This window comes from Synchiropus splendidus, chromosome 12 (assembly GCF_027744825.2).
Source record: "Synchiropus splendidus isolate RoL2022-P1 chromosome 12, RoL_Sspl_1.0, whole genome shotgun sequence".
Classification (NCBI taxonomy): domain Eukaryota; kingdom Metazoa; phylum Chordata; class Actinopteri; order Syngnathiformes; family Callionymidae; genus Synchiropus; species Synchiropus splendidus.
The window spans coordinates 10,902,378-10,928,606 of record NC_071345.1 but is presented as its reverse complement, the minus strand read 5'-3'; the positions used below and the strand labels follow the sequence as shown (position 1 = coordinate 10,928,606).

The window sequence follows — 26,229 nt, the reverse complement described above, 5'->3', positions numbered from 1 at the left end:
CCATTTAAAAACAATCCCACACCCAACACCACAAACGTATGCGAGAAGTTGAACCTGTATTAGAAGTCCCCAATGAGTTTTTCAATGTGCAGACCCTATTGGAGCTGATGATGATTGAAAAGACGAGGGACCTTTTTGAAGTGGAAGTCAAGGTTTTCTTCAGTGGCCTTGTCTGTAAGCCATCTGCTCACTGCTGCGATACCTCAGCAACCTGTCACATCAACATTCCCAGCTATTGTTGTGTACGGAGTTCCTCCTTTTTACCACTCCCTCCTTGTCACCCTAATGCCCTTTCCATCCAGTTCCCCTTTCCTCCACCTCTATCTCTGTGTCTGGCTGCCAAAAGGTTTATGACAGCAGGATGTGATCTCACTGCTTCTCCAACGTTTTCAACCACACAAGAAAATGTCATGTTCTTTTCCTTTTTTTCCCTTTTCTTCCACAAGGCCATTTCATCCCCCGCCCTTTTTGACCGACATAGAAATTTAACACACGGATGTGAGCTTTCAGGTGTCATCGCAGTTTTCCTCCAGACCTTCGTTTCTTCTGTGCTCTGCTTTAGTCATTGAATTTTAGCCCCATTTCTAGAACTTTGTCGTATACTCCTAGGAGGTTTTTAAGGCCTGTGTAGCCTTAAAAGCCTGCTGGTTTAATCTCACGAGTGGCCAGGACACTCTTCAAAAACAGCGTTTGAAGAGAATCAGAGTACAGAAGTGCCGTCTCGACAAGTCACTGACTTGACAGTGCATTTTCAAATGTCTACATTACGATTTGAAAAAGAAAAAAAAATATTTTTGTTGTTATTGATCGTTGAAAACTCTTTTAATTCTACTGAACATTCTCTCCATTTCTGGCGCTTGACCTTCCCGCTCTACATCTTCCCCTTTCAACTCTACTTTCACCTCATTAAAGATCAAATTCCAGCGTTCTACTTCATTAATTCCCTCTTTTTCTTAATGCCTTCTCTGCCTTGGCTGCTTCCTTATGTCTTGATAAGGACCTCTTCTTTGCATGCAACCCTCTTTCTTTTCTCTCCCCTTGCTACAAGCTTCCCACTTATTTTTCGTCTAAGTTAAGAGAAAGACTTTGGATTTTGGCCTAAAACTAGGATGATTCCCGAATAATGAAGAGGGGGTGTTGAAGAAGCGCAGTCTGTTTTGAGAACGGACAAAAGCCTGGCCGGACTGCCCTGAAGCCCCTAACACCCTGTGAAATCTTGACGAAAACAGCCCTAATTGGAAGGCTGAGCTGATATTTGGCCAGAAGTGTGAATATTTCAGGCAACAGCAGTGAAACAGACCTTTGTTTTGATTTTATAAACACAGACTTGTTGCACTGCCAGATAAAAGCATCTGGTGGATTTTGAATCTACGTATAGTTCAGAAGTTAATCATGCAGTTTTGGGTTTGTATTTGGGACATGGCCCCGAGGTCAATGTTGTGTGTACTTGCAATATATCTTACTGATAAAATGTTCATAATTACGGAGAATAATCAGACGCAATGTCCGCTTTTCCTTAAACAATAACACATTTTCATAAAATGAGTTATTACATCCTCTGAGAAAAGAACCTTCGTCCAGTGCTGATTCTGTTTTAAGATCTTTTGCATGTACACAGGGTAGAAACATGAAGAAAACCACTTGTCATTGCCTTTGTATCCAACTTTTGCTGTCAAAAACCATTGTTGTAGCCAAACAAACTTTAGTGTAACATCCATCATCACCTGCAGATAAACATACTGTAGAGAAGGGATTTTTTTTTTTTTTTTTTTTTACATGTCTTGTCTTGTACTTGAGCTACCTTTGTAACCTATCGTCAACATTTCAACACAAAACTGATGTAATGGTCCCACTGGTTAAACCGTATATATTTGCGGCACAGCTAATAGGCAATGATCCAAATCCCCCAGACCGTTTTTGGTGAGTGCCTGCTGTCCAAAACACAAGTCTGTGATGTCATTCACGCCGCGAATCTGCCAGTCACCGCCTCAGAAAAGAATGTTGACAAGGAGTGTTGCAATAAAGCTCTGCCAGTTTTGTAGTCAGCGCCAGCCTTTATACTTTCCTTTTTTTCTGAGGCTTGTGTCGGCTGAGGTCTTGAACGTGTAGTCTATATAAAAACGATAAGAAGCAGACACCGACGCATCTGGATACAACATGTCCTTCCACAAACCCGACATGGCTCTTCAATAATGTGCAGAGCACATGTTTGAATCTGTAGTCGACCGCTGAGCTGCCGTCAGCATTTGTCACTCTAGTGAGGTCAACGTTTCAAGAAGGTTTTGGAATCCCTGTAATTACTACAGCTGGTAGTGAGTTGATTCATCTTTATACCATTATTGCACGAATAAGATTCCTTCAGATTCCTCCTGGTCTTTGGTAGTGACTATGTTTCTTTATATTGACTCCCATTATTGGTTTGTAGTTGAGGTCACCATTATCTGACTCTGTTAGCAGTTGTATTTACAGTGTTTGAAAGGGCCAAGACAAGCCGGTCTTTTGGGAGAGTCTCCTCCCAAAGAAAGCCAAGATGTTCCCAAGCCATTGTGGCTTTGTAGTCTTTCTTATGGCCTTAGGTCTGCGCCCTCTGGTCTTCTCCCAGCTGAGCTCAAAGTACAACCTTTGATTCTTGAAACACAGAGCAGCGACTTATTTGTTAAAGTGTACCATGCATCCCTGGAAGTCTTCTCTTTTGGTTCTCAAATAGCACGTGTAAGGATCAAGAATTCAACATATTAAATCTGCATGACCTTTGTTCTCACGTGATTTGATTACTCAATACCTGACACTGTTCAACCACCCAAGGACCCGCCGGATGAGAATCGTTAGCGACAGATCAAAGGATCATCTTCACAGTCATTAGATCCAAGCAACACGATTCTATTTTGATTTAGCTCATTAGAACCAACTTGCGCTGCTCCGGCAGCAAGAGGAGCCATTAGCTCTTGTTCAGATTTCATACCACGGTCCCCCTGGGTCCAGCACAGCAGACGCCAGGGTCTGGACGATAATCGGGTGGGAGACATCCGTTCTCACTGCCAAGGTGTCAAAGGGATAGAGTTTCTTTAGTTCCTGGTGTCACATACAGAAGCCTGGGAGGGAGAAGAAAGCATGCAGGAATGAGGCGTCATGTTTTATTTAATTTTCTCCTCAGATTTATAACATTTTTATGTTTTTTGTTTTTATATATTTATATATTGGCAGAGTTTTACAGCAATGTAAATATTTGTTAGTTCAATAAAAAATGTCTAGTGAACCAACAAGGCATAAATGGCAGAGGTATGTGCATAGATAAAGCTGTACTTTAATATATTTGTATAATAATACATGTAATTGTCATAGGGAGGGAGGGAAACCAGCGCATTGCTCATGGCTGTTTTTAACCACTCTACTCTGGTCATAAGTTTATGCAGCATTTCATCTAGGTAAAACTTTATGCCCTGGTTGTTCAAAGGAGTTGTTTTCATTTTCTCCACTAGTCTGCTTTTTTTCCTACTCAATTGAAGATAGTCTTCAGACAGTTGATATTGGCCTGAGAATAAAACCTGATTATTGAAGCCATTTTTCACCCTTACATGGTCTGGAAAGGTTTTGCAACTTCTTTTTCCTGCTACCTCATCTGCTTTTTTTTTTTTCTTGTTGTCCGCTAAACCTGTCACTTTGATGAGTTGTGTGCAATCATCCAAGGGGCCGTCGGGCTTTCACCGGGCCTCTGTCCTTCCTGGTTCAGTTGGGCCTTTGATGTGGTTCCTTCTTGGGCTACATGCAGGCACAACACCAGCGCCAACTAGCATGAACCCTCTGCTGCATTGTAGCACCACAAATCAACTTAATGTTGATCCTAGTGGGAGCAGAGCTGTGTTGGGAGTTGAAATGTTTTTGCTAAATTGTTTTTAAAGCTGATGGGCAGCATGACCACCATCAGCTGGATGAGCTGCTTGATAATTCACTGGCAAGGCTTCATCACAGCTGTGCGCGATGGAAAACTAAACTTCAGCAGCATGTTTTTTTTTTTTTTGGTCCACTTTTTGTAGCCGTGTGATAGATGCTGAACCTCTCTGAAACACAACTTATTAGTCCATGGCTATTATACTTATTATGACTACAAAGCACTAAATGGCTCAGGCGTTGACTGGCCTTGGGGTCAGCGCTGAGCGAGGGCTTCACCACTGCAGATGATTATGGCTTGCTACATGAACTGTGTCCTAATCCTGGTGGACAGCTGAAATTAAAGCCAGGTATAGCCCTCTGCCTTCCCAGAATTCCCTGTGATAAACCTTCTCCCCTGCAGAGAATTGTTTTTTTCCCTCAAAGTCCGTGTCCAGAAGAGTCAGTAAATATGAGCCATTTCTTGCTGAAAGTCAGGCGCCACTGCTGAACGTGAGAGATGCATATGAAATGTGAATTGATTCCCACGTGTGCCCTCAGCAGGACCTTCCCTTAAGTGTTTTTGAATATATATCAAAGGTTAGTCTGCCAATGAAAAGAATCGGCTTTTAACTCTTTCTGGGTCAACAGTCTTCTGCTGTCTATGTTCTTACGTTGATCTGCTGCATGCATATGAATTTTGGGGTCATTACAGCTTCCCATCCCCCTTGAGACAGTGAACTCATAGTTACCTCTGGCTGTTGCTTTTGGTCCCAAGGTAAAAGAAAGTAGTTATTAAGCCAGACTGAGAGAAACAGCCGACATGTCTGAGCAGTCATCTGTGATTTCACTGATGGCTCCAACGCACTGTGGTTTCTATTAAGGCATTATGTGATAACATTTCATTTCAAGACTGTTTATGCGTTTAATATGGAGGCCACATCATATCTTTCAATGTCCTTTTGAAGTTCACGACTCTAATTGTGTCGCCTCATTAATCATGTCAAAACTACACGCAGAGTCGGAATATTAGTCTCTTCATGTTCGGGCTCTTAAAAAATAAGGGGCTGTTTTAACTTCATATGTATGAGGTCATAAAGATAGAAAGTTCTGAACTGCATATGCATTATAATAATAGTATAATATCATAATATATGTTTTTTTAACTTTCAGAGGCAGTTTTTTTCTTGCTTTTTTGTCAGTGTTATAGCAATGGAAGGCGATAAAAAGTGCCCACAAACACATCACAAATGGATCCACAGTCACTTTCAATTTTTCAGATTGAATTACTACTGTTAAACGCAAATCCATTCAGTGCGGGCTGTGGCCACGCCCATTTAAATAACCACGCCCACCCTCTGTATTTAATTTATAGAAGAAAAATAAGTCATTGTGTCCCAAGGTTTGAGTGAAAGAAAGCAAATACATAATATGTCAAAGCTGCTTTGGCTCGTTTATAGATAATATTCTGAGCCAGACATGCCGGCAGTGAGAGGGTTAACGCTGCCTCCACTCCCGTCCGACCTATCAGTGTGTTCCGGTGCAGCCCACCGCCTCCTGGCTGCCTGCGTCCCCCCTCAGTGCTCACGGTCGGGCCATGAATGTGTGGATGTTTGTCATACTGGCAGGACACACTCCCGTGATTAACAGCCCTCTTTTACCGGGACGAGTTGCCATCTCACCGCCGCGTCCTGTTCACCCACCTCGGAGGATCTTGCGCGCCGAACCTGACTCTGTTTTCTGGCTGCGGAGCGTCACGCGAACCGGCGATTCTAGTAGCGGAACGAAACACGGTGGGATTGTTGCTTCAACTTTCTTACAAAAAATAAGCGGGCGGCGATAGAGTGACATGATAGTGACTTCATTCGATTGTATGTGTGAGGAGCGTCATCTAGTCTGACTGGAGGAAGAATATGAATATGAATGAATCTAAACGATTCTTCATTATTTATCAGAGAATTGTTGCATTTACAAGGTAGTGTTTACATCACAGTTGAAAGAATGAGGCGCAATTTTTAGTCCTCCTGTTGAGGAAGTCTGTGGTTCAATGAGCCATAAAATCATAAAGTCATAATGATAAATGAGTATTTTTAGATTGAAAAGCGTGTTTATTACTTAACATCAGAGCTCCAAGCGTGCTGGATCATACTCTGCCATTGTTGAGTTTAGGCTTGCATGATGCCAAACACATCCAGCCTGGTTTGTTTGACAAGCCATCTGTGAGGAAGGGGCTGACACGGGGTCAGAAATGTCCAAAAATCTCTCCTGACAACCAGAAACATGTCAGAGAGTCTCCAAAGCACATGTGTCCCTCTGAGACAGCTCCGCTCCTTGTTGTTGGTGAGGAATATGATGAGACGTGATGTGCTTATGAACTGTCTCATGACTGATGCCTAGTAATTGCTACTTATTAGCCTCAATGAAAGGGGCGCAGGATGCTCTGGCTGGTGTTTGCGCGGCTGCCTTTCGTCCAAACCTGTAATCATAAACTTCACTTCAAAGATGATGGAGGCGGCTCTTCGTCATCACCTGAGTTTTCTCCGACCCTCTCGTCCTGGGAATCATTAGCCTTGCCCTTATTGGCTGCAGGGCTTTCACACCTCACTTATGTGGTTTTGGAGCTTTGCCTCTTTCTAATCTGATAATTTTTACTGCTTTTTCTCTTAATGCTGCTTTGCCTGTTTGCCGTAAAGCTGCCGTGACAAGTTGCACTAGAAAGCAAGTTATGTTTGTGGCACATTTTGTTGTTTTTGACCAGTTTTTTTAATGTCCAGGTGTGTGCCTCAGCATAAGAAATTGGTATACAAAAATATGTCTGCTATGATGCGTTTGTCAAAAACATTGCTATAATTTCCCATTTCAATGTGAATAACTACACAGCCAGATTTTTGTTTTTAAGTCAAACACGGAAGTGACTTCATTTGAAGGTGAAAATGATGCAAAAAGTACCCTTGTTTTTGTAGTTGTCTAGGAGAGCATAGGGGGCCCAGGCACCTACTGTACGTTTGGATGCAGTCAGATTAAATTACAACACGTCTGGGAGAGAAAGCTGTAAACACAACAGATCTGTCTGGGGAACTTGCTTAAAAGCAGAAGGTAGTTAAATTGATCATGTGTTAATTTAATTGCTGCTTATGAGGGAAGAAGGCGTGAATTTTGCTTACTTGTTTTATTTTTAATTTTAGTTGGATATTTAATGTTCCTAAAGATCTTTTTCCACGCTGTTTGCATGTTTTCTCTAGATGGGGTTTCTATGTCATCTTAAAAATATTAAATATAGCACTGTGAATGGTCCCCTTTTTGAATTGCAATTCTGAAAAATGCCTTTAACAGGTCATGAAGTGAAGGTCTGCGATTCATCTGCCGTAGCCGCGTGTCACCTTAAATAACGTGTCTTGTTTTGAGCTGGAGAGTATCGTGAGCTATTTGTTTTGTCACAAATTGGAAAAGGCTTTAATACTAACTATATTCACTTGAGTTTTGCACTTCTTTTGAGTTTTATTAGACTTACGGAATAATCCACTTCAACTTTTAGATTTACTGAAACTGAAAAAAGTTGCTCAATTCATTCACTGCTGTCAATTTTGAAGCGAGACAAGGGACCCTTCTTGTGTTCGCGCAGACAACCCTAGATGTCTCACCTGCCTGTCAACGCTTGGTTTTGAGACGCACCAACGCACGCAGGCATACACACTGGGCTGAGAAAAACTTAATCCCAAACAGAGGAAAACAAACTATACCTGGCCCTGGATCACTCAACCACAATCTACCTCTGTCACATTTCTATCAGCTTCATCCGTCTTCTCTGATTCTATCCAGCCCTTTTAAGTCATTATGGGCTCCTGACAGCTGTGGGAGCCAGACTAATGGCTTCATCTGGGTTTCCCTCAGCGCCGCGTTATTCTGAGCTGCACATGCTCAGAACTTGCTCTTCTTTTACTCCCTTTTTCTCAACCCCGTCCTCTCAGCCACCCCTGACCCAGCTGTCTTGCTCATATTTCACCTCTCAGTCATGTTGAGGTGTCACAGAGCACATCGCTGACATACACTGCTTGTGTTTTACTTCTGTGGGCCGCTGTAGAGGAGCATAGTCCCGCGCATCCATTTTGTGAGGAGCATGTCCTGCATAGGTGCAGTCAGAGGTGTATGCGCAGTGCGTATGTCATTAAGTGTCTTCATTCTTTCATTCTGCAGCCGTGCCGTTTCTTGAATGCTTTGTTATAGAGCGGAGCATCAGATTTGGGGAGATGTGGGTGCTATTAAAGCTTGGCGGCTGAAGAATGACGCGTCTGCAATCAGGCTTCGCTCAGGCTTTTATCTTCTGATGGCATCACAGATTATTGAATCTTGGCAGACTTCAAAAATGCTCTCAAAGGTTCGACTGCAAAGCATCTAAGTGGCAGCTATTTTTAGGGTTTCTAAACGTCGTGTAAAGTCTTGGTCAAATCCTCTGTCCACTTGTTGAACTACTTAAAAGCACAAGGGAAATGTGGAGCTCATAAATCACCATTAAATCGTTCAAATTTAGATACAGGTATTAAAACGATGCAACTCAAGATGTTCATATGATCATCATGGTATTGATGTATGGAATTCCTTAAATCACAGACTTTAAATGCATATGTTTTGAAATATGAAAACCATGTTTCTATTAGGTGCAATTTCTGTCGTAGTTTCAGAACCATATCTGTTTAAAAATATCAAGAAAAGCCAGTTTTTTCAATAAAACATACACTACATCCAAGCTCCGCGGTTGTGTTCACTTACTGGTACTGACATGAACTCACATCTAGTAACCCTTTCATGACCTCGATGTGGAGGGATACTGGTTCAGTGAAGTGAAGGATGAATTAATCAATTCATTCATTCAAACTTTGAGGGAATCATTTTGGCTTTCCAGCTGTAGTGTTGACAGGAAAAACACCAACTTGTTGATTTTCAAATTTCAATGTTGACATGTAGTTCATTTATGATTATCCTCTGTTTATGCTGAGGTGACAAGGTCACGGTGAATGGTGTGTATTGAGTTGGCCAGATCAAGAGTACACCACAAACCCATTCAACGTTTATCTTTTCAAACAGTGCTTAAATTCCCTCTTTTTTTTTTCCTCCCTACAGAGGAGTGACTCTGTCCCGGGAGGACCATGGCCCTGTGTGACCCCTCATGTGACGTCATGGGTCTGACCAACGGAGGCCCCCATTCTGTCAGTGCCAGTGCAAATGTGCCCTCCATCATCGGTACCCCGGTTCGCTGTGGCCAGGACCCTCTCACAGCTCCCTCTTGTGGCGACAGTCTTTCATCGGAAGACAATGTAACCGTGATGAATACAGCTTCGAAAGTCCAGCTGGCGAAACAGAGACCGCGTGTCACCCAGAGAGCAAGCAGACAAAATGGCGGTGTGGTCAAACAGAATGGCTCTCTGGGGAACATTGCCTTGAACCCAGCCAAGTGTCACATACCTTCCTTGCTCTCATCTTCTCAGACTCTGCCCGTACCCCCACTCTGTTGCCAACATTGCCACTTCCAGTCCACACTTTGCTGTCCCTGTGGTCAGCCAGACTGCCCACTGTTCCAGAATCCTAGCACTGGTCCTGGAGTCAATTTAGTTCCCCATCCTGCGAGTGCTCCACCCTGCCAGTGCTGCATATCTCCTTGCACCTACCCTCACCCCTCGTCCCCTCTTTGTCTCCATTGTCACCATCACCAGCCGTGGCAGGAGCGGCTTCAGAGTCCACCGACTGGAATCAGGTGAGAAAAGTACAGCTGAATAGTCTGCACATTTGATCAAAACTATCAAAGGCTTGCGTGATATTTCACTCCTCTTGAGTTACTCAGATCATGCCATGTTTCATGAGATGACCTTAAATGACTTGAATATAAATCTGACTCGAATATAAATTGTACACAAAGCGTGCAGCATGTTCCCTATCCATCCTTTTGATACATAATATGACATGAAATACCGTATTCATACTGGACTGGTTTCATCTTTTTCATCACCGTAAGTTTTACATTTTAAACCATCTTTTAAATCATCTAAATCCGGGCATATTTAATACACTATAATTACTTGACATATCGCTTGCGTTTTAAAATCCTATTGCATTATAGATCTTTCCAAATTCGATTTTGCGTCCGACTTCCCTCATTTGACCTCATTCTCAGGGAAACTTTACTCCAAATTTAGTTAAGTGGCTCCTCTCTTCAACTCCCAAACCACTGCATTTCCGCCACATTTCAAACTGGAACTGTCTAATCCCTTGCATAACCATTGGCGTATTCCATCATAGCCACTGTGTGGAGATTTCACCAGTATTTAGTCATGTCAGCTCTTTTTTGCGCCCATGTCGCTCTTCACTACATGGAATTTTCCCTGCTGAAATTGACCCAGATCTGCTCTCGTGGCTTAATTCGAGACTGCGTGTGGTGGTTGACGTTGAGGTTTGCGTTGCTCCAGCCGCTTCATCAAGCCTGCTGTGCGCTCACATTAAACCCTGGGTGGGCAGCGCGACGCAAAGCTAGATTGGGTTGCAGATGCACTTGCAAGCATCTGTGGTTTCTCTTCCCCACAGTCTCCATCACTTTTATTTTTGTTTTCCCCCCAAAGTTTTTCTCTCACTCCATTAACACTTTATCTGTCTTTATTTTTGCCTCCCCCCGCCTCCCGTTTCCCCCGTCTTTAATTCCACACAAGAATGGGGAGCAGATGTGGTGCATCTCTCATGTCGAAGCGCTTTCTATTTACCAAACAAGTCGCTCTTGTTCAGTGATGACAGGTTTGAATTACACATGGGGGGCTGGGTTTATTCCGTGACTACACCCCCGGCTTTCCTGTACAGCGATGTGTGCGCCTGATGGTGAGATTAGGAGCGATATCATTTCACTTTTCGCCTCTTACCCTGAGAACACAAAAGCATGCACTTAAAGCTGGTGTTAAGGGGTTATTTAACTTCACACCTATAAAGATAGCGCATGTACTTTGATCAGGCAAGATGGTGTCAGGTATCGTTTTGATCCATCTCACAACTTTGATCTGACAGATTAACAGAGGGATTATGATGGCAGCACATTTACATTAATTTTCCACACACTCCGGTTTCACAACAGTGGGGATTGTATGGCCAAATTTTCGGCTTCGTAACCCTCTAATCCATTTCAAAGGTAAGCCTGTGATTAGTTCCTAATATTTCCATTTTGAGAGCGATCAAACACTGATCTTTGTGCACCCAGTCTTGACGGGGGAAGCACAACTCAGCAGTTTTCAGGATTTGAAGGGGAAAAAAAAGTCCAGTTTCTGAGGCCTGTTAGAAACATTAGGATCATCCCTGCTGTAAGATTATCTCTCACTTCCATTTTATGTGCAGAATTTAAGATGGGCAGGAAGCAGCGTGTCCTTGAGTTGTCAGCTGTTTGGCCGGGTCAGCGAGATGTGTGCCAGCAGGTTTATAGACTTCAGGTAAAAGCCTTAAAGTCACAGCACAGAGGGAAACTTTTCCGTCTCTTTTTCCATTGTGTTTTATCGGCTTAGTAGATAAGAGCATAAACAAAACTCCACATCACATCACACTTTTGATTCGTGTTTGGATCAGGCTTTTAGACCCTTAATATTCCTCAGTTTTTATGGTGAGAATCAAATCTAGACTTATGTGTTGCCCTCAAGGTAAAACCGACCTGCTTCTACCTGCACTGATGACCCGGCAACAGCCTCCAAAATGCACGCTGACACTCAACCATCCAGGGTCACGTTAGGTATTTAACCTTCACCCCCCCCACTCCCTCTCTCGTACTTCTTTCTCCTGGAGCTAAACGTTCCTGCCCTGCACACCTCTCCTGTTGTTTATGGCAACCACACTTTTGGATCGAAGCTTTGTCAGATAGCAAGAATTCCAGTCTTCCTCTCCCTCCTACGGCTCCTCTGGGAAGGTCAGCTCGAGCTGGATCCGAAGGGGCAGTTGGTGCGGTTGCTACGAGACTTGCTTGTAAACACCACGAAAATCTGAAAATGGGTATCCATCATGTGTAGTTCCATTATCAGTTTGGTTGAAGCTGTGTGACCTACTTATGGCATCATGAGAGCACAAAGAGTTCATCTCCAGACTTAACTTTTCCTAAATAATCCATAAATTCACGAATCTTAAAATACAATCAAACGTGAAACAGTGAACACCTGTACTCTACGTAGGGTAAACTGGATGCCTACATTTATTGTCTCACTGTTTGGCTCAAACTTGGTTCAAACGGTGTGCTTTCATATCTCAGTCTGTTCTTTCAGCACTAAGTAAGTAACTGCTTGTTCCCACACCAGAGTTGAGGTTACAGTCTTAAGTTCAGGTGTCAGTGCTGAATGAAGACGGCTGAGAAGCAGATGACTCATTCTGTTTTATGGATACGGATTATGGATCAAAATACATATTTGTATGGCCTGGCAATGTATACTGCCCTTAGTGTTGGTGTTGCTCTGGTCGAGTGTTTCTAGTTGAGTCACATTGATTGCTCAAATGTAATATTGTGTGACTAAATCTGCAAAGGAATTAACCTTGTAAGCCACTAATCTACAACACTACTTGATTCACACTTCTTATGCAATGTGAATTAACAAAAAAAAAAAATCTAAAATGAGCAACATTGTGAAGCAATTTTTCCTAAAAGAAATAAAGTAAAGGACAGTGTGAATGTGTACAAATGTGAGTTTTTATTTCAGATGAAGGTAGTTTACAGCAATAGCAGAAGTAGAAATGTAGTTTTGAGTGAAGTTGATGCAGTGGAGGACCATGTCGGGGTGAAGTGTTACTGGTCTGTCATCGTCAAATAGACGTCTCTGCTGGTTGTAAATGTGATAATATGTTGGCCTGCGGCTTTTTACCTTCACACTCAATTTGCAAGCAGACAAACTCCTATATGTCTGTTGTTGTCAAAGCCTCCGGGCTCAAGTTCTTAAACTTGTACACGGAGAAGAGATCCAGCCAAGAGCACTGGTTACATCTTGTTCAACTTGCTGGAGTGAGTCTATCGCGTGTAAAAATGGTGTCCGTGTGTGTGCTGAGTAACTGTAGGGGAGTGTGTGAATAAAAACATTTGATCTGCGCTGGCGTTGGATGGGGTGTAAAATCAATAAAGAAAATAAGGTGCATTAGTTATGTGAGAATTAATAATTTTTGGGGAATATGTAGGTAAAGACAAATTAACAGTCAATGTGTGAACAATGTTTAGTTCTTAACTGTGAAATACTAAAATAAACAGAATGGATAAAATTGTGTTTGCACAAATTAAATTAGAAATTAAAGTAAATTATGAACAAAAAAATAATCCTTGCTTGAGATCCATTTAGTACATATTTTTAGTAAAATATAATGCAATGTTTTTTTACATTTGTTTTTAATTTCTAAAATATGTATTTATACAGTTTTAAGAGGGAACTTGTCGATTGACCACCATGAAATTGAAAAATATTCTGAAAATAAAAAAAGTAATTTCACAATGTTATTATTAATAAAATAAATAAATAAATTGAGATGATTATGACTTGGAAAATATAAATGATATGTCACACACAATTAGGTTAACAATTTGTTAGCAAAATTGCTATAATTTTTAATAGTTTTTTTCATTCAGCATGTCACGGACTAGGAAAAACAAACAGTAAATACTTTAGTTATCAATCAAAAGACATTTGCTAAAAATAGAATAGTGATAGTATTTTAAAATGCATATTCAAGAGTCAGTTATTTCATCAAAAATACATGAACTGAAAAGCGGAAATGTAGCGCTCCTCATTTAGCGCCTAATTTCCCAAGTTAAAGGCGCAACTGCGTGTGGAAACGGGGTCTCAGATCAAAAGCCCATGTAAGTACAGCCTTGTCATAACCCCTCCTAAGCTGCCTGAGCAGCGAGCTCGCCTTCAGCTGGATAAATATGGGCCTGTTGCTGCTGGATGTTTGAGATTATCGTCCCAACTGGAGGAGATAAAGCAGAACATGTGTCCAGGATCTGGAAAAATGTATTTTTATCGGGGTGTGCGTCCAAGTATAAATACATCAGACATGAGGAGAAGATATCTCCATGAGCTCCACCGTGTACATTCAGAGGTGCGAAGCAAATCCAGTCAAGAAGCTAGCAGTGTTTATTTTTGAGATTTAAGGGAAGCTTGACATGGAATCCTTCGTTGTATGTCAGTCTCTCTTCAGTCTTTCAACCCAGTTCCTAAATCCTATAATTCCATATGGATATTCCTTTATTTCCCGGCTTTCCTGCTTAGCTATTTCTTAGAAATAAAGACACGAGTAGACCGTGTCTCTATTGTAACTATAGCTGATTTAATGTTTAAAAAATACCCCTTGCACAAAATTTAAATACGAAGATAAATCTGGAGTTGAAACCTTTAATGTTAAAAAATATGTTTGATAGAGAAATACTAACGTAAATGAAGTCCTTCGAATCATTCTTTGGTTGCTATTGAATGGAACTTAACATGCATCTTAATTTAAAACGTTGAATAAATAAGTTTAAATAGGTTTTTCTCTTTCCGCCACTGTGAACTAAGACGATGTACAGATGAGCCCTAATAAAGTCATCACCCTAACTGACACCTTGTAACTGCAGGCGATAGCGTTGAAAACCTGTGTGTATGCGTGGAATTTTCCCTCAACTATATTTCACCTCCGAGTATTTGCGGGGAATGGCAGGTGAATCCCAGAAAGGCCATGCTCACCAGGCTGTTCCAGGAGAACCCCGACTGCCCCAAACACAACCAATGAGAGGACCGTGTGGAAAGATATAGAAACAATTGAGCCAGTCGAACATGATTCTTCTTTTTGGCTCCTCTTCATTGCCATGTGGTTTTAGCCTTTAGTCCTATTGGACGGCATCAAGTTTAGTCCCATGGCTGCAGATGAAGTTGCTGTTGTGCAATGACTCTGGCTCGCTCTCAGCTAGTTTTACATTTCACAATCGAGTATTTCTGGCTATTACAAACCTCAAAAAAAAAAAAAAAACTATTGTTGTATATGGAGAAAAATAACTTATATAAAATAATATATATAACTAATATAAAATAACTATAGATAGATTGCAGCAAAGCTATGGTGATAATTCACCCATTTAACATAAAGATGCTATGTATTTTACACAAAATGCTTCTTTATAAATTTGTTTATCTGTAAAATGCAACTTTAATGCCTTACTGTCAATAATAAAGCAAAATATTGATCTGAAATTCACCTTTACTATTCATAATTTGAATAAACCTTTCCACTTTTTCCATTATATATCAGTTATTACATATCAGTTTGAGTCACAGATCGAGTTATGACAATTTTATTAAAGTTTAGAATGTGTTCAGTGACTCACAGATTAAATTATTACAATGTCATGAAGGTTTAGAATGTTTTAAATGACGAGATAATGAGAGCGGTGTCCTTAACTGACCCCCTTTATAAGCGTGGGCTTTCGTGTCACGTGAGAATTCATTTTGTAAATGCTGGGTTCATGTTCAGAACCCTTGACTTCTCAGTGTTTCCAGTTTGCTCCCATTCTTTCATTAAATCTTGACCCAAACGCTGATGTTTCCACATGAAACACAGCTTTTAGATGTGCAATTGAACGCAGCGTTTCTCTGTCGGCAACTCCAGTGATGTCACGTTTAAATGCGGGCGCTGGAAACCTGGACTTATTTCATGGCTTGGTCCAGACTAATTGTGTGCAGCGTTCCAGCGAGGCACTAATCAGGGCGAGGTGCGCCCGGCGCTCTGACGGCTGACACTAATTGCCGCGGCTCTAACTTGAAGCCCCCGTGGAAGAAATATTTACACACCCGTCTGTTGACAGTTAACCCCCCGCTGCCTGTGAACTCTCACCCTCAACCCCCAGGCACACAAGCTCAGTCAAGCAGGTACACTCACATTTACTCACATGCCATTTCCTAACTTTTCCTCAACACATTGTTTGCGCTAGAATTTCACAGAATTTTCACGACAGGAATTATATGGATGTTGAATGTATCACCTTGCAATCGTTCTTGTTTGATATTGAGAACTGTTTTAGGTTCACGCTGCTGTTTTTCGCAGCAAAAAAACATTAGAATCTGATTTAAAATAGACACATTTGAAACATTATTATATGGTGTGGTGCTGCTTCTTAGCAAGACGAGGTTGCAGGTGAAATTACTGGCTCGATCTACCTTATATGGTTTTTATCACAACAATGAATCATAGGGGAAAGTTTGGACATCTACTGAATTGGTGACAAAAAAAAACGTTTTATGATAAGAAGGAGATATATGTCCAGTCATCAGCGGTCCATCTCTTCATATGTCCGGCCAGAATGTGTCAGTCATTAAGATGTTTGTTGCTGGATTTTTTTTCTTGAAAAACACCATGAATACCGTCACTTTCACCTTCATGAGGCGTCATGTGTCATTTTTTTCGGTTTGTTTTGACCCTGCCTCCTTAACATGCGGCAGAAACCCCATCTCTTGTTTGTTCGTTTTATTTCAGAATCTGCCTCCTTTTCTTTGTGCTCAGAATCCAGCTATTTTTTTCATGTGGTAAACTTCATTCATTCATTTGCTGAACCCAGCCGATTAATGGTAAGGTTTAAGGCGCCAGTCTCGATGACAAAATTGTTGTCATTTATTTATTGTTTGATTATGAACCCACATTGCAACCATAGCTGCTCAAGGTTAACCAGACGGTTACACCGGCAAATGAGGATGAGGAATGTAGGAAAGAACAAATGGAGAACAAAACTCCTCAAGAATGAAATGGTGACATTGTAACCCACTTGATCGACATGTATATATATCCGCTGCTGAATAGATGAATAATATTTTCCTGTGAGTCCTATTCCCCACCTCCAGGTGCCTTCAAGTGAATATAGTGCTTGCATGCCTTCAGACCCGTGCGGACACACACAGCTGCCGGGCTCAGTCGGCACGGCGATGAGTGAGCGGCCAGCGTCTGTGTTTGCCTTATTAATTAGCCCAGTGATCCAGAAACACTCTCCCTCAGGTAAATAGAATAACAGAGGAAGGTTACACTGAGGAAAGAAAATAAGCCCCGGGGGCTGGTGGAGGGCGACCAGTGTGTGTGTGGCAGGGAGATGAAAAGATTTCACTGACTTCATGTTTGCGTTGCAGGTGACAAGCAGAATGATTAACAAAGGAATTACTATTGTTATTATTTATTTATGAATCAGAAACGTCTGTGTGCTGTCGCTTCTCTGTCAAATTTGTGAGTGAAACATGCAAGCATCCGATATTTACAGTCTGGAATGAAGGAGGGGTAAAGGCACCTTTATAAAAGACATTTGTTTAAGGTGTAAGAAAATGCAATTTAATTTAAAGTGGTGCCATGTTTGTATGATTTTTTTAAATATTATTTGATGTTTATTTGAAATATGTTTTAATATGATTAAGAAAATGTAATTTATTATTGCAGTTTTGGCATGAATGTTCAAAAAAGCTGAATTCTTACAGCTTTCCCTGATGAAAAATGCTCAGTAGAAACACTGTAAAAAGTTTTGAAGACACATTCATCATATGTGAAAAAAATGATCACGGGTGTGTGATGAGGAAATACTTATGGGCAATTATCACTAATAACTTGTCTGCGATGATCCATCACTTCTCTGTCGTGTAGAATTCAGTGGCCAAATGGGCAGCTTGGTCATCTTGGTTGTTCGTCCAACTGGCTCGTGGTCTTGGCGGCTGAATCCAAGCAGGCCTTTAGTTGACAGGTTGATGTGTCAAGAAGCCGTTCCAGCTTTTTCTGATAAATGCTTTTGAGCTGTGCGTCTTCTCTGAGGTCAATGATGTAGCTCCTTGTATGGAGAGACAAAAGCTCCCGGTGATGACGTCACCAATACGGTTGCTTGTGTTTGGTAGAAGAATTTGATTTGTAAAAGTGAAATATAAAATTCATCAATATGAAGATATAAAGGTCTAAAAGAGATGCAAAATGCTGAAATACTGCAAAGAAACTGAATGTAACATGAATAAAATGATAGTAGAAACATTTCGATTTAAGCACAATGTAATAAGAGAAAATAAATAATTTATTTTAAAGATATTAAATTTGATTTTGAAATATATAGCAGTTTAAGAAGAAAAAAAATGTAACAAGTAGTTGCAATATTTTAATTGGAAAAAAATACAATTAAATCCTACATAATATTGTCAATCATGACTTGCAGAACCTATGAAGCAACATATGATGTATAACATATAATGAAATGTGTTTTCAATTAAATATGGCTAAATAAATAACTCAATTTCACTTCAATTGAAACATGGCAGAAATTCATCATTTTGAAAAAAATAATATCCAATGCAAATGACGAATTAATAAATACGAAACCACGTCAAAGTAACACACTTGTGGTTCCCAAAACATGAGAACTCTTTCTAAATCAAAATGGCTGATGTTCAGTCCAGTGCCTTCCCTTCCATGCAACGTTCAGCGCGACCGTTTGTGGCTCACATGTATCAAACCTCTGCCCTGCTGACAGTCATGTCTGACAGGAATTTTCACGAGCTCTGTAATGACATGTTGCCAAAAACTCATCTGGACAACCAGGTCTGCCACAGTGTTTTTAATGGTTCTCGACCCAAAATGGTGCCGTTGGAAAAAGAACAGACGAGAGATCATGAAGCAACAATGTCCACTCTTATGCCAAAATGTGTTTTGGATTTTATTTATTGCTTTGACTTTCAAATCCAGACCTGACCTGTCTCTCTCTCTCACTGTTGTCTTTCAGCCCGGCGAGGCCGTTTCGATTCCCCAAAAGGTAAGAGCTGCCAGAATGTTTCTGTCCGGTTGACATTCGGATTGCAAAAGACCCCTCCTTCCTCTCCACCCCTCCTCTCCCGTTTCTTCCCTTTATCCCTGTCATCCATCCATCACTTCTCCTGCAGCGCTGTCATTCCTCAGTCATGAGTCATCAGCAGGAGTTGTCCAGAACCTCTGTTACCAGGAATCATGAACTGCGTCACTGTCTTCTTAAGAAAGCCAAGTTCACTCTGCACAGCATCTTCCTATGTTCTCTAATTTGGGTTCCTGTTTGGTTCCTAGCTATGCAGAGCTGATTGCTGACTGGCCCGTGGTGGTTTTGGGAGTCTGCACTGTGCTCATTGTTGTGTGTGCCCTGGTTGGCATTTTGGTTCCGGACCTGCCAGATTTCTCCGACCCACTCTTGGTAGGTTACTCTCAGTGGATTCATGCCAGAGACGCGATGTAGAGGTAGCATTTTAGAGGGTATTTCCAGTGTATATATCCACTTTCACTCCACATATTTTGAGGAAAAAACTTAAGAAGTAAAATATACAAAGTATCTGGAAAAAAAAAGCTTTAAACAACTGAAAAACTTTTTTGAAAATAATACTTTTGTAAAACAATGTGTTGTCATTACATGTCACAGTTTATTTTGGATCTCATTTTTCATTAGGTTTGAAAGTTTATACATAAAAGAAAAAAATCAAAAGTATCCCTAGGTTATGTTTTTTTTCTGAATTGATATTGAAATGTATGATCTTCATTTGTTGAGCCTGTTCAATGGCACAGCATGTGTGTATGGTTACAGTTTGCATTAGGAAACATAGATTAACATAAGTAAACTACTTATTGTACGTTTACTAACTGCATATAAGCCTACAACCAAGCATCAGAAAAGTGCTGTTTATTCCTGCTCTATTTTAGCCTGGAATGGTCAACGAAAATTCACTCTAAACAATTATGAATTGTCAATGACCAAGCATTTAGTATGTTGTTGGTTGATATGTGTTTCCCAATCATTAGTGTTACTTTAATCACACATTTATTTTGAGCCAACTATATGTTTTTTGAGCTCTTCCGGGCCACAGGAAATGACTCGCATGGATTTGTGGCCCATAAATATAATGCAGTCAGATTCGTATTGACAAAAACTGTCTGCGTATGTGAGCAGATTCCATGTGTATAAAGCTGCTCTGTTCCCTTGTCAATGATTAATATGTTTTTTGTGCACTAAACCATTCCACATTCCACTGGGCTTTTCGTGTCCATCGGATGAATCATGCAGGTTTATCTTTGTCAAAAACGTTATCAGAAGCATTTGTGAAGCAGGTGTTGTTCTGATCTGAGGAGTGTTGCTGACTCAGCTGATACACAAGCCTCTTGTATAACAAGGTCAGAAGTCAAAATATATATCATTTTCTCTGTCTGCCTGAAGGGGTTTGAGCCGCGAGGGACGGCCATCGGTCAGAGGCTGGTCACATGGAACAACATGGTGAAGAACACTGGCTACAAGGCCACGTTGGCCAACTATCCCTTCAAATACGCTGATGAGCAGGCGAAAAGGTGAGTTCTTCAAATTCGGCTTTGGTGGGAACCCGAATGCTCCTCCGATGCCCAGAAGAAAGTGCAGGCTCATAGTTGAGAGCAGAGCTGAGATCTCACTGAAGTGGCACCTTGCTGTCGCAGGGCGTCCTCTCTCCCGAGTGCAGAATAGATGCTTTGTGTTCTTTTGTGTCCCTCTCCACACGGACGTGAAAGAGAGCTCTGTGGCTGTCAGCGAGCGTCCCGGCCTCTTCCCTGCCGTCTGTCAACCCCGGCGACTCTCCCTGACAGCCACCTGATTACGCCGCCTTCCTGGTTCTGGCCCAGGACGTGGCCCCTGAAAGAAAACACACACACACACACACATACAAAAAGAGGGCTTGTCTGAGTCATGATCTGCACTCCCATGCCGTGTGGACACCTCAGACAGACTACACACACACACACACACACACACACACACACACACACACGCACACACACACACACACACGCACACACACACACACACACACACACACACTCATTTAGAGCTGTGTGTGTGTATGATTATTACAGTAATATATCTGGTATGAAAGAACTTATATTTCTGCTTTTTTTCTGTGTAAACCTGCCATACGTATGAAAGAAATATGTCCCAATAACTCAAGAATTATCATAATAATAGCAATTAAAAGCATAAAAACCATGTATGTTTGATATCAAATGGACGTCTTCCCACATGCTTTTTATTTATTTTTATTTTTTGTAATGTCCCACAGCCATCAAGAGCCGAGGTGGCCTGAAGATCACTTTGACAGAGACAAACGACAAGCAGAGTGGGACTTCAGCAAGGAGTTTTTCTGTGATGTTCCTGGTGAGTTGTTCAAAACACACGCAGCAACAGAACCAGCTGATCAGGACTACTACAATGTGTAACTCAAGTCGCCATTGAAAAAGTTCATCCTCTCCATTCTCCTTCATCTTCCTCATTCTGCATCTTCCTTCTCCTCCTTATCCCCCCTCCTCTTCTTCCTCATCCGACTCCTCCCATCTTTCTTCCTCCTCATTTTTCTTCTTCTCCTCATCCTCCTTTTCCTCAAAATTTTAACAATAATTTCTTCTTCTTCATCATCTTCATCTTCCTACTTCGCCTCCGCGTTCTCATTTGCCTCCCCCTTCTTCCTTCTCCTCCCCTTCATTTTTTCTTCTTCTCCTGCTCATTCTTGTTCTTCTCCTTTTTCCTTGCCTTGCTCATCGTTCTATTTCTTTATCGTCATCTTCTCCCCATCTTCCTTCTTCTGTCCTCCTTTACCTCCTTTACGTACTTCTTTGTCTTCTTCCTATTTCGAGTCCTTGTCTTCCTTCTCTTCCCCTCTTCCTCTACCTTTTTCTTCTTCGCTTTTCTCCTTGCCCTCCTCTTCATCATTCTCCTTTTTTCTTCTTCTTCTCATACTCCTCTTCCTCCCTCACCTCCTCCAACATCAACTTCTTTTTTTTGCTTTTTGCTTTTTATACATCAGGTGACAGCTACTCCAGACTGGTGTTCTCGTCAGCTGAAGGGAAAAACCTATGGAACATTCAAGCCATCAAATCCATGTGCAACCTCGACAACGCCAGGGTGAGTTTAGCTCACAGCAGTGTTGCGTGTTTATCCCGTCCACCTCTGTTCATGTGGTTGTTCCTGCATCCTCAGGTGCGCTCTCATCGTGACTACTGGAGTCTGTGCCAGCGCACCAACGACGCCTCCTGTTGTCCCAGCTGGACTCTCGGGAACTACATCGCTGTCATTACCAATCGGTCGTCGTGCCAGAAGATCACAGAGCGAGACGTTTCGCACACGCTCAAGATTCTTCGCTCCTGTGCCAAGTACTACCACAATGGGACGTTGGGGCCGGACTGCTGGGACATGGCGCTCACACGGAAAGATCAGCGCAACTGCGCCAGTGTGCCACGAAAGTGTACCAAGTACAATGTTGTCTATCAGATCCTCCACTTCCTGGTGGACAAGGACTTCCTCAGTCCGAAAAGCCTGGACAATCCCCCGCCGGTGCTCAAGTACAGCATGCTCTTCTCCCCGACAGAGAAGGGCGAGTCCATGATGAACATCTATTTGGACAATTTTGAGAACTGGAATTCCTCGGACGGCATCACCTCAGTGACAGGAATAGAATTTGGCATCAAACACGACCTCTTTCAGGACTACCTGCTGACAGACACGGTGTATCCAGCCATCGCCATCGTCATCGTCCTGCTGGTCATGTGTGTGTACACGCGCTCCGTCTTCATCACGCTCATGACCATCATCGCCATCATCAGCTCGCTCATCGTCTCGTACTTCCTGTACCGCTTGGTCTTCAACTTCGAGTTCTTCCCCTTCATGAATCTCACGGCGCTCATCATCCTGGTGGGCATCGGCGCCGACGACGCCTTCGTGCTCTGTGACGTTTGGAATTACACTAAGCTTGATAAGCCGCACTCGGAGCTGGCAGAGACAGTTGGAGTGACGCTGCAACATGCCGCTCTGTCCATGTTCGTCACCAGCTTCACCACCGCTGCTGCTTTTTACGCCAATTATGTCAGCAACATCACCGCCATCCGCTGTTTTGGTGTCTACGCCGGCACAGCTATTCTGGTGAACTATATTCTCATGGTGACTTGGCTTCCTGCGGTGGTGGTGCTGCACGAGCGCTACCTGCCGAATATATTCCCCTGCTCTAAGCCGCCACATCAGCAGAGCGGTTTTTGTACCCGCACCTTCTGGGCTGGACTTTGCCAAAGAGCCAACAAATGCTTGTTTACCATCTCTGAAGCCTCAAGAATCTTCTTTGAGAAGGTTCTCCCTTGCATTGTCATCAAACTACGCTACCTCTGGCTCTTCTGGTTCCTCGCCCTCACAGTAGGGGGCGCCTATGTGGTTTGCGTCAACCCAAAGATGAAGCTCCCGTCTCTGGAGCTTGCAGAGTTCCAGGTTTTCCGGTCCTCTCATCCTTTCGAGCGGTACGACGCTGAGTACAAAAAGCTCTTCATGTTTGAGAGGGTCCACCACGGAGAGGACCTCCACATGCCAATCACCATCATTTGGGGCGTCACTCCCTTGGATAACGGAGACCCCCTCAATCCGAAAAATAAAGGGAAGTTGATTCTGGACAAGAGCTTCAACATCGCCAGTCCGGCCTCTCAGCTGTGGATCCTCAACTTCTGCCAGAAGCTGAGAAACCAGAGCTTCGTCTTTCAGTCTGTCGAGCAGGACTTTACCAGCTGCTTCATAGAGACGTTCAAGCAGGTATGTACTCTCCAGTGTTACCAAAATACACTGGAATGTTTTAATATACAATGAAAAACCTGTAGTCATGAATCCTCCTCATGAGTGAGGCAAGATCCGAGACACAGTTTCCCTGACATCGCACTGTATGGTTAGTAGTGTTGTAGTTGCGACCACCAAACTTGAGGCATAGACTAGATTATATAGAGACCAAGACTTTGAGGGCCTGAGTCAGATGCGTGCCTAGGCTTGCTACCCCTTTAGTCACTTGTTTATTTACACACAAATTATAAACAACATTTTGACCTTTTGTTGCCTTTCAAGTGGATGGAGAACCAGGACTGCGAGGAGGCGTCCGTCTACCCCTGCTGCAGCCAGTCCACCTTCCCTTACAAGCAGGACGTCTTTGAGCTGTGCATCAAAAGGGCCATCATGGAATTGGACCGCAGCACAAACTACCACCTCGACAGCAAGACGCCCGGGCCCCGATTTGACATCAACGACACCATAAGAGCCATAGTCCTGGAGTTCAAGAGCACCTACCTCTTCACGCTGGCCTACGAGAAGATGCACCAGTTCTACCGTGAGGTATGGCCGAAATCCCAATCACATTTCTGACTAAAAAAGTTTAGACCTGAACATGATATGGAAGAGAGGACATGTCTGGAGTGGTACATTGGAACGTCATTGCATCTGACGTATTCAGCGATTCCTGGCAGCAAATGATGACGGACAATTCAGTTCCTATTGTCTGTCTGTCTTTCAGGTGGACGCCTGGATCTCAGAGGAACTGCGAAACGCGCCAGCAGGTCTCAGTCATGGCTGGTTTGTAAGCAACTTGGAGTTCTATGACCTCCAGGATAGCCTGTCTGATGGCACTCTAGTGGCGATGGCGCTGTCCGTGGCTGTGGCCTTCAGCGTCATGCTCCTGACCACCTGGAACGTCATCATCAGCCTGTATGCAATTCTGTCCATAGCTGGCACCATCTTTGTCACGGTGGGCTCGCTGGTCCTCCTGGGCTGGGAGCTGAATGTCCTGGAGTCTGTCACCATCTCTGTGGCTGTGGGGCTGTCGGTGGACTTCGCCGTGCACTACGGTGTAGCTTACAGGCTCGCTCCCGAGCCAGATCGCGAAGGAAAAGTCATCTTCTCCCTCAGTCGTATGGGGTCTGCGATTGCCATGGCGGCCCTGACCACCTTCGTCGCTGGCGCCATGATGATGCCGTCCACTGTCTTGGCTTACACCCAACTGGGCACCTTCATGATGCTGATCATGTGCATCAGCTGGGCCTTCGCCACCTTCTTCTTTCAGTGCATGTGCCGCTGCCTCGGGCCCCAAGGCACATGCGGTCAGATCCCGCTGCCAAAAAAGCTGCAGTGTCGGGCGTTTTCCAAGGAAACGTCTGCCAACGTGTCGTTGGAATCAAAGAGTCCAAACCTTGGGAAGTACCCAGTGGACGGAAGCGGTGAGGAGGGGGAGCATTATGAGTTGGAGCCTTTGGCTTCCAGTCAGAAACCTGAAAACAGAGCTAAAGATTCGGATTCTTCTTCTCAGCTGTACAACGGCGTCCCATCCCACCATCAAAATGTCTCATATTCCCATGTCAGTTATCAATGCCAAACTGGGACCGGGCGACATGGTCAGGAGAACGGCATCGTCGCTACATTGGCCTCCCCTTCCAGGTGCCAGTACTCTCCAAGTACTCGTTGCACATGTGAGGAACTTCCTCACCTGCCCCAGCAGTGGACGACTCAGCAGTCCCCTCAAAACTCACATTCCTGCTCTTCCTCCCCCAGGATGGGGTACAAACAAAACTCCAACCTTGAACCGGTGTACGCTCGGACAGACTGCCACCTTCACTACGCCCACTGCACCCCGGCTCACTTCTACCCCTGCTCCCAGTGTCGGGCTTTAGCCCCTCAACACGCCTCTGCACACAGCTGCTATCTCAGGAAGTATTGTGTCCCCGCTCCAGGTCGGGAACTGCGAGCGGCGACGGCCTCTTCTAACCAGACTCTACCAGACTCTCGTGCCGCAACACAAGAACTGAACCACAGTCCTGAGTCACATCCTGTTCCTCCATCTGTGACTCAAACACACAGCCCATTGCATCACACCAACACTGCTGACACACCAACATCGAGGGATCATTGTGGTGAAAACGCCGCAAACACAGGAACAGCGACAGACACAGACGTTTGTTGCCAGACTCCTGCTGAACAGTTTCAGGTCACGCCGGATAACGGCGTCGACAAGCAGACTTCTAAACCGCAGCGGTCGTCGTCCACTTCGCCAAAGAAATTCAACTGTTTCACCCGGACACTCAAAGTGAAGTGCAATCCAGCTTCAGAGAATATCGTGCCAAAAAGTGACACCAGCGTGCCTCCTCATACAATAACTCCCACTCCTCACGCCGAAAGTTTATGTTGACCACAAATTCATGTTTGGGGTGTTGAGTTTAGGGACGTTGGTCGACCAAGTGCCTCCAGAAAAACATTTTGTTTACACTCTTCCACGTCCACTATGCACTAACCAACGTTGTGTACCAGATCACCTTCAAACACGAAGCTGTTTCATTGTGACACAGTGGCATATTGCAGCCTTTTGCACATTCTTCATAACAGTCCAGCATCTATATATGTAGTGGTAATGTGTGTTATTAAGTGTTTTGATCACAAAGCTAAGGTGCGCCACATTTTACGTACAAATCTCTGCTTGTATTTTGGGGGAATTGAACTGTGCTGCTGGGCTCATGCCGCCACATGCCTCAGATAACAGATGTACTGTCATTAAAATGCCTTTTGTATCA

At 43.2% G+C, this 26,229-nt stretch overlaps 1 protein-coding gene across 8 annotated transcripts in view; it reads left to right on the top strand.

The window, feature by feature from the left end:
- The window catches only part of disp1 (dispatched homolog 1 (Drosophila)), a 52,069-nt gene extending 25,840 nt beyond the window's left edge, over positions 1-26,229 (top strand). For 6 of the 8 annotated variants that reach the window (XM_053880891.1, XM_053880888.1, XM_053880890.1 and 3 more), the window contains 9 exons: positions 8,986-9,616; positions 18,620-18,649; positions 18,934-19,057; positions 20,069-20,196; positions 20,937-21,031; positions 21,678-21,775; positions 21,851-23,440; positions 23,744-24,007; positions 24,186-26,229. In XM_053880891.1, coding sequence (XP_053736866.1) covers positions 9,012-9,616; positions 18,620-18,649; positions 18,934-19,057; positions 20,069-20,196; positions 20,937-21,031; positions 21,678-21,775; positions 21,851-23,440; positions 23,744-24,007; positions 24,186-25,850 — 4,599 coding nt within the window. In that variant the 5' untranslated portion in view covers positions 8,986-9,011 and the 3' untranslated portion in view covers positions 25,851-26,229. Of the gene's footprint in view, positions 1-2,003; positions 2,313-5,448; positions 5,661-8,985; positions 9,617-18,619; positions 18,650-18,933; positions 19,058-20,068; positions 20,197-20,936; positions 21,032-21,677; positions 21,776-21,850; positions 23,441-23,743; positions 24,008-24,185 lie in introns of those variants that run through there. The other 2 variants (XM_053880893.1, XM_053880889.1) reach the window with 2 other exon arrangements.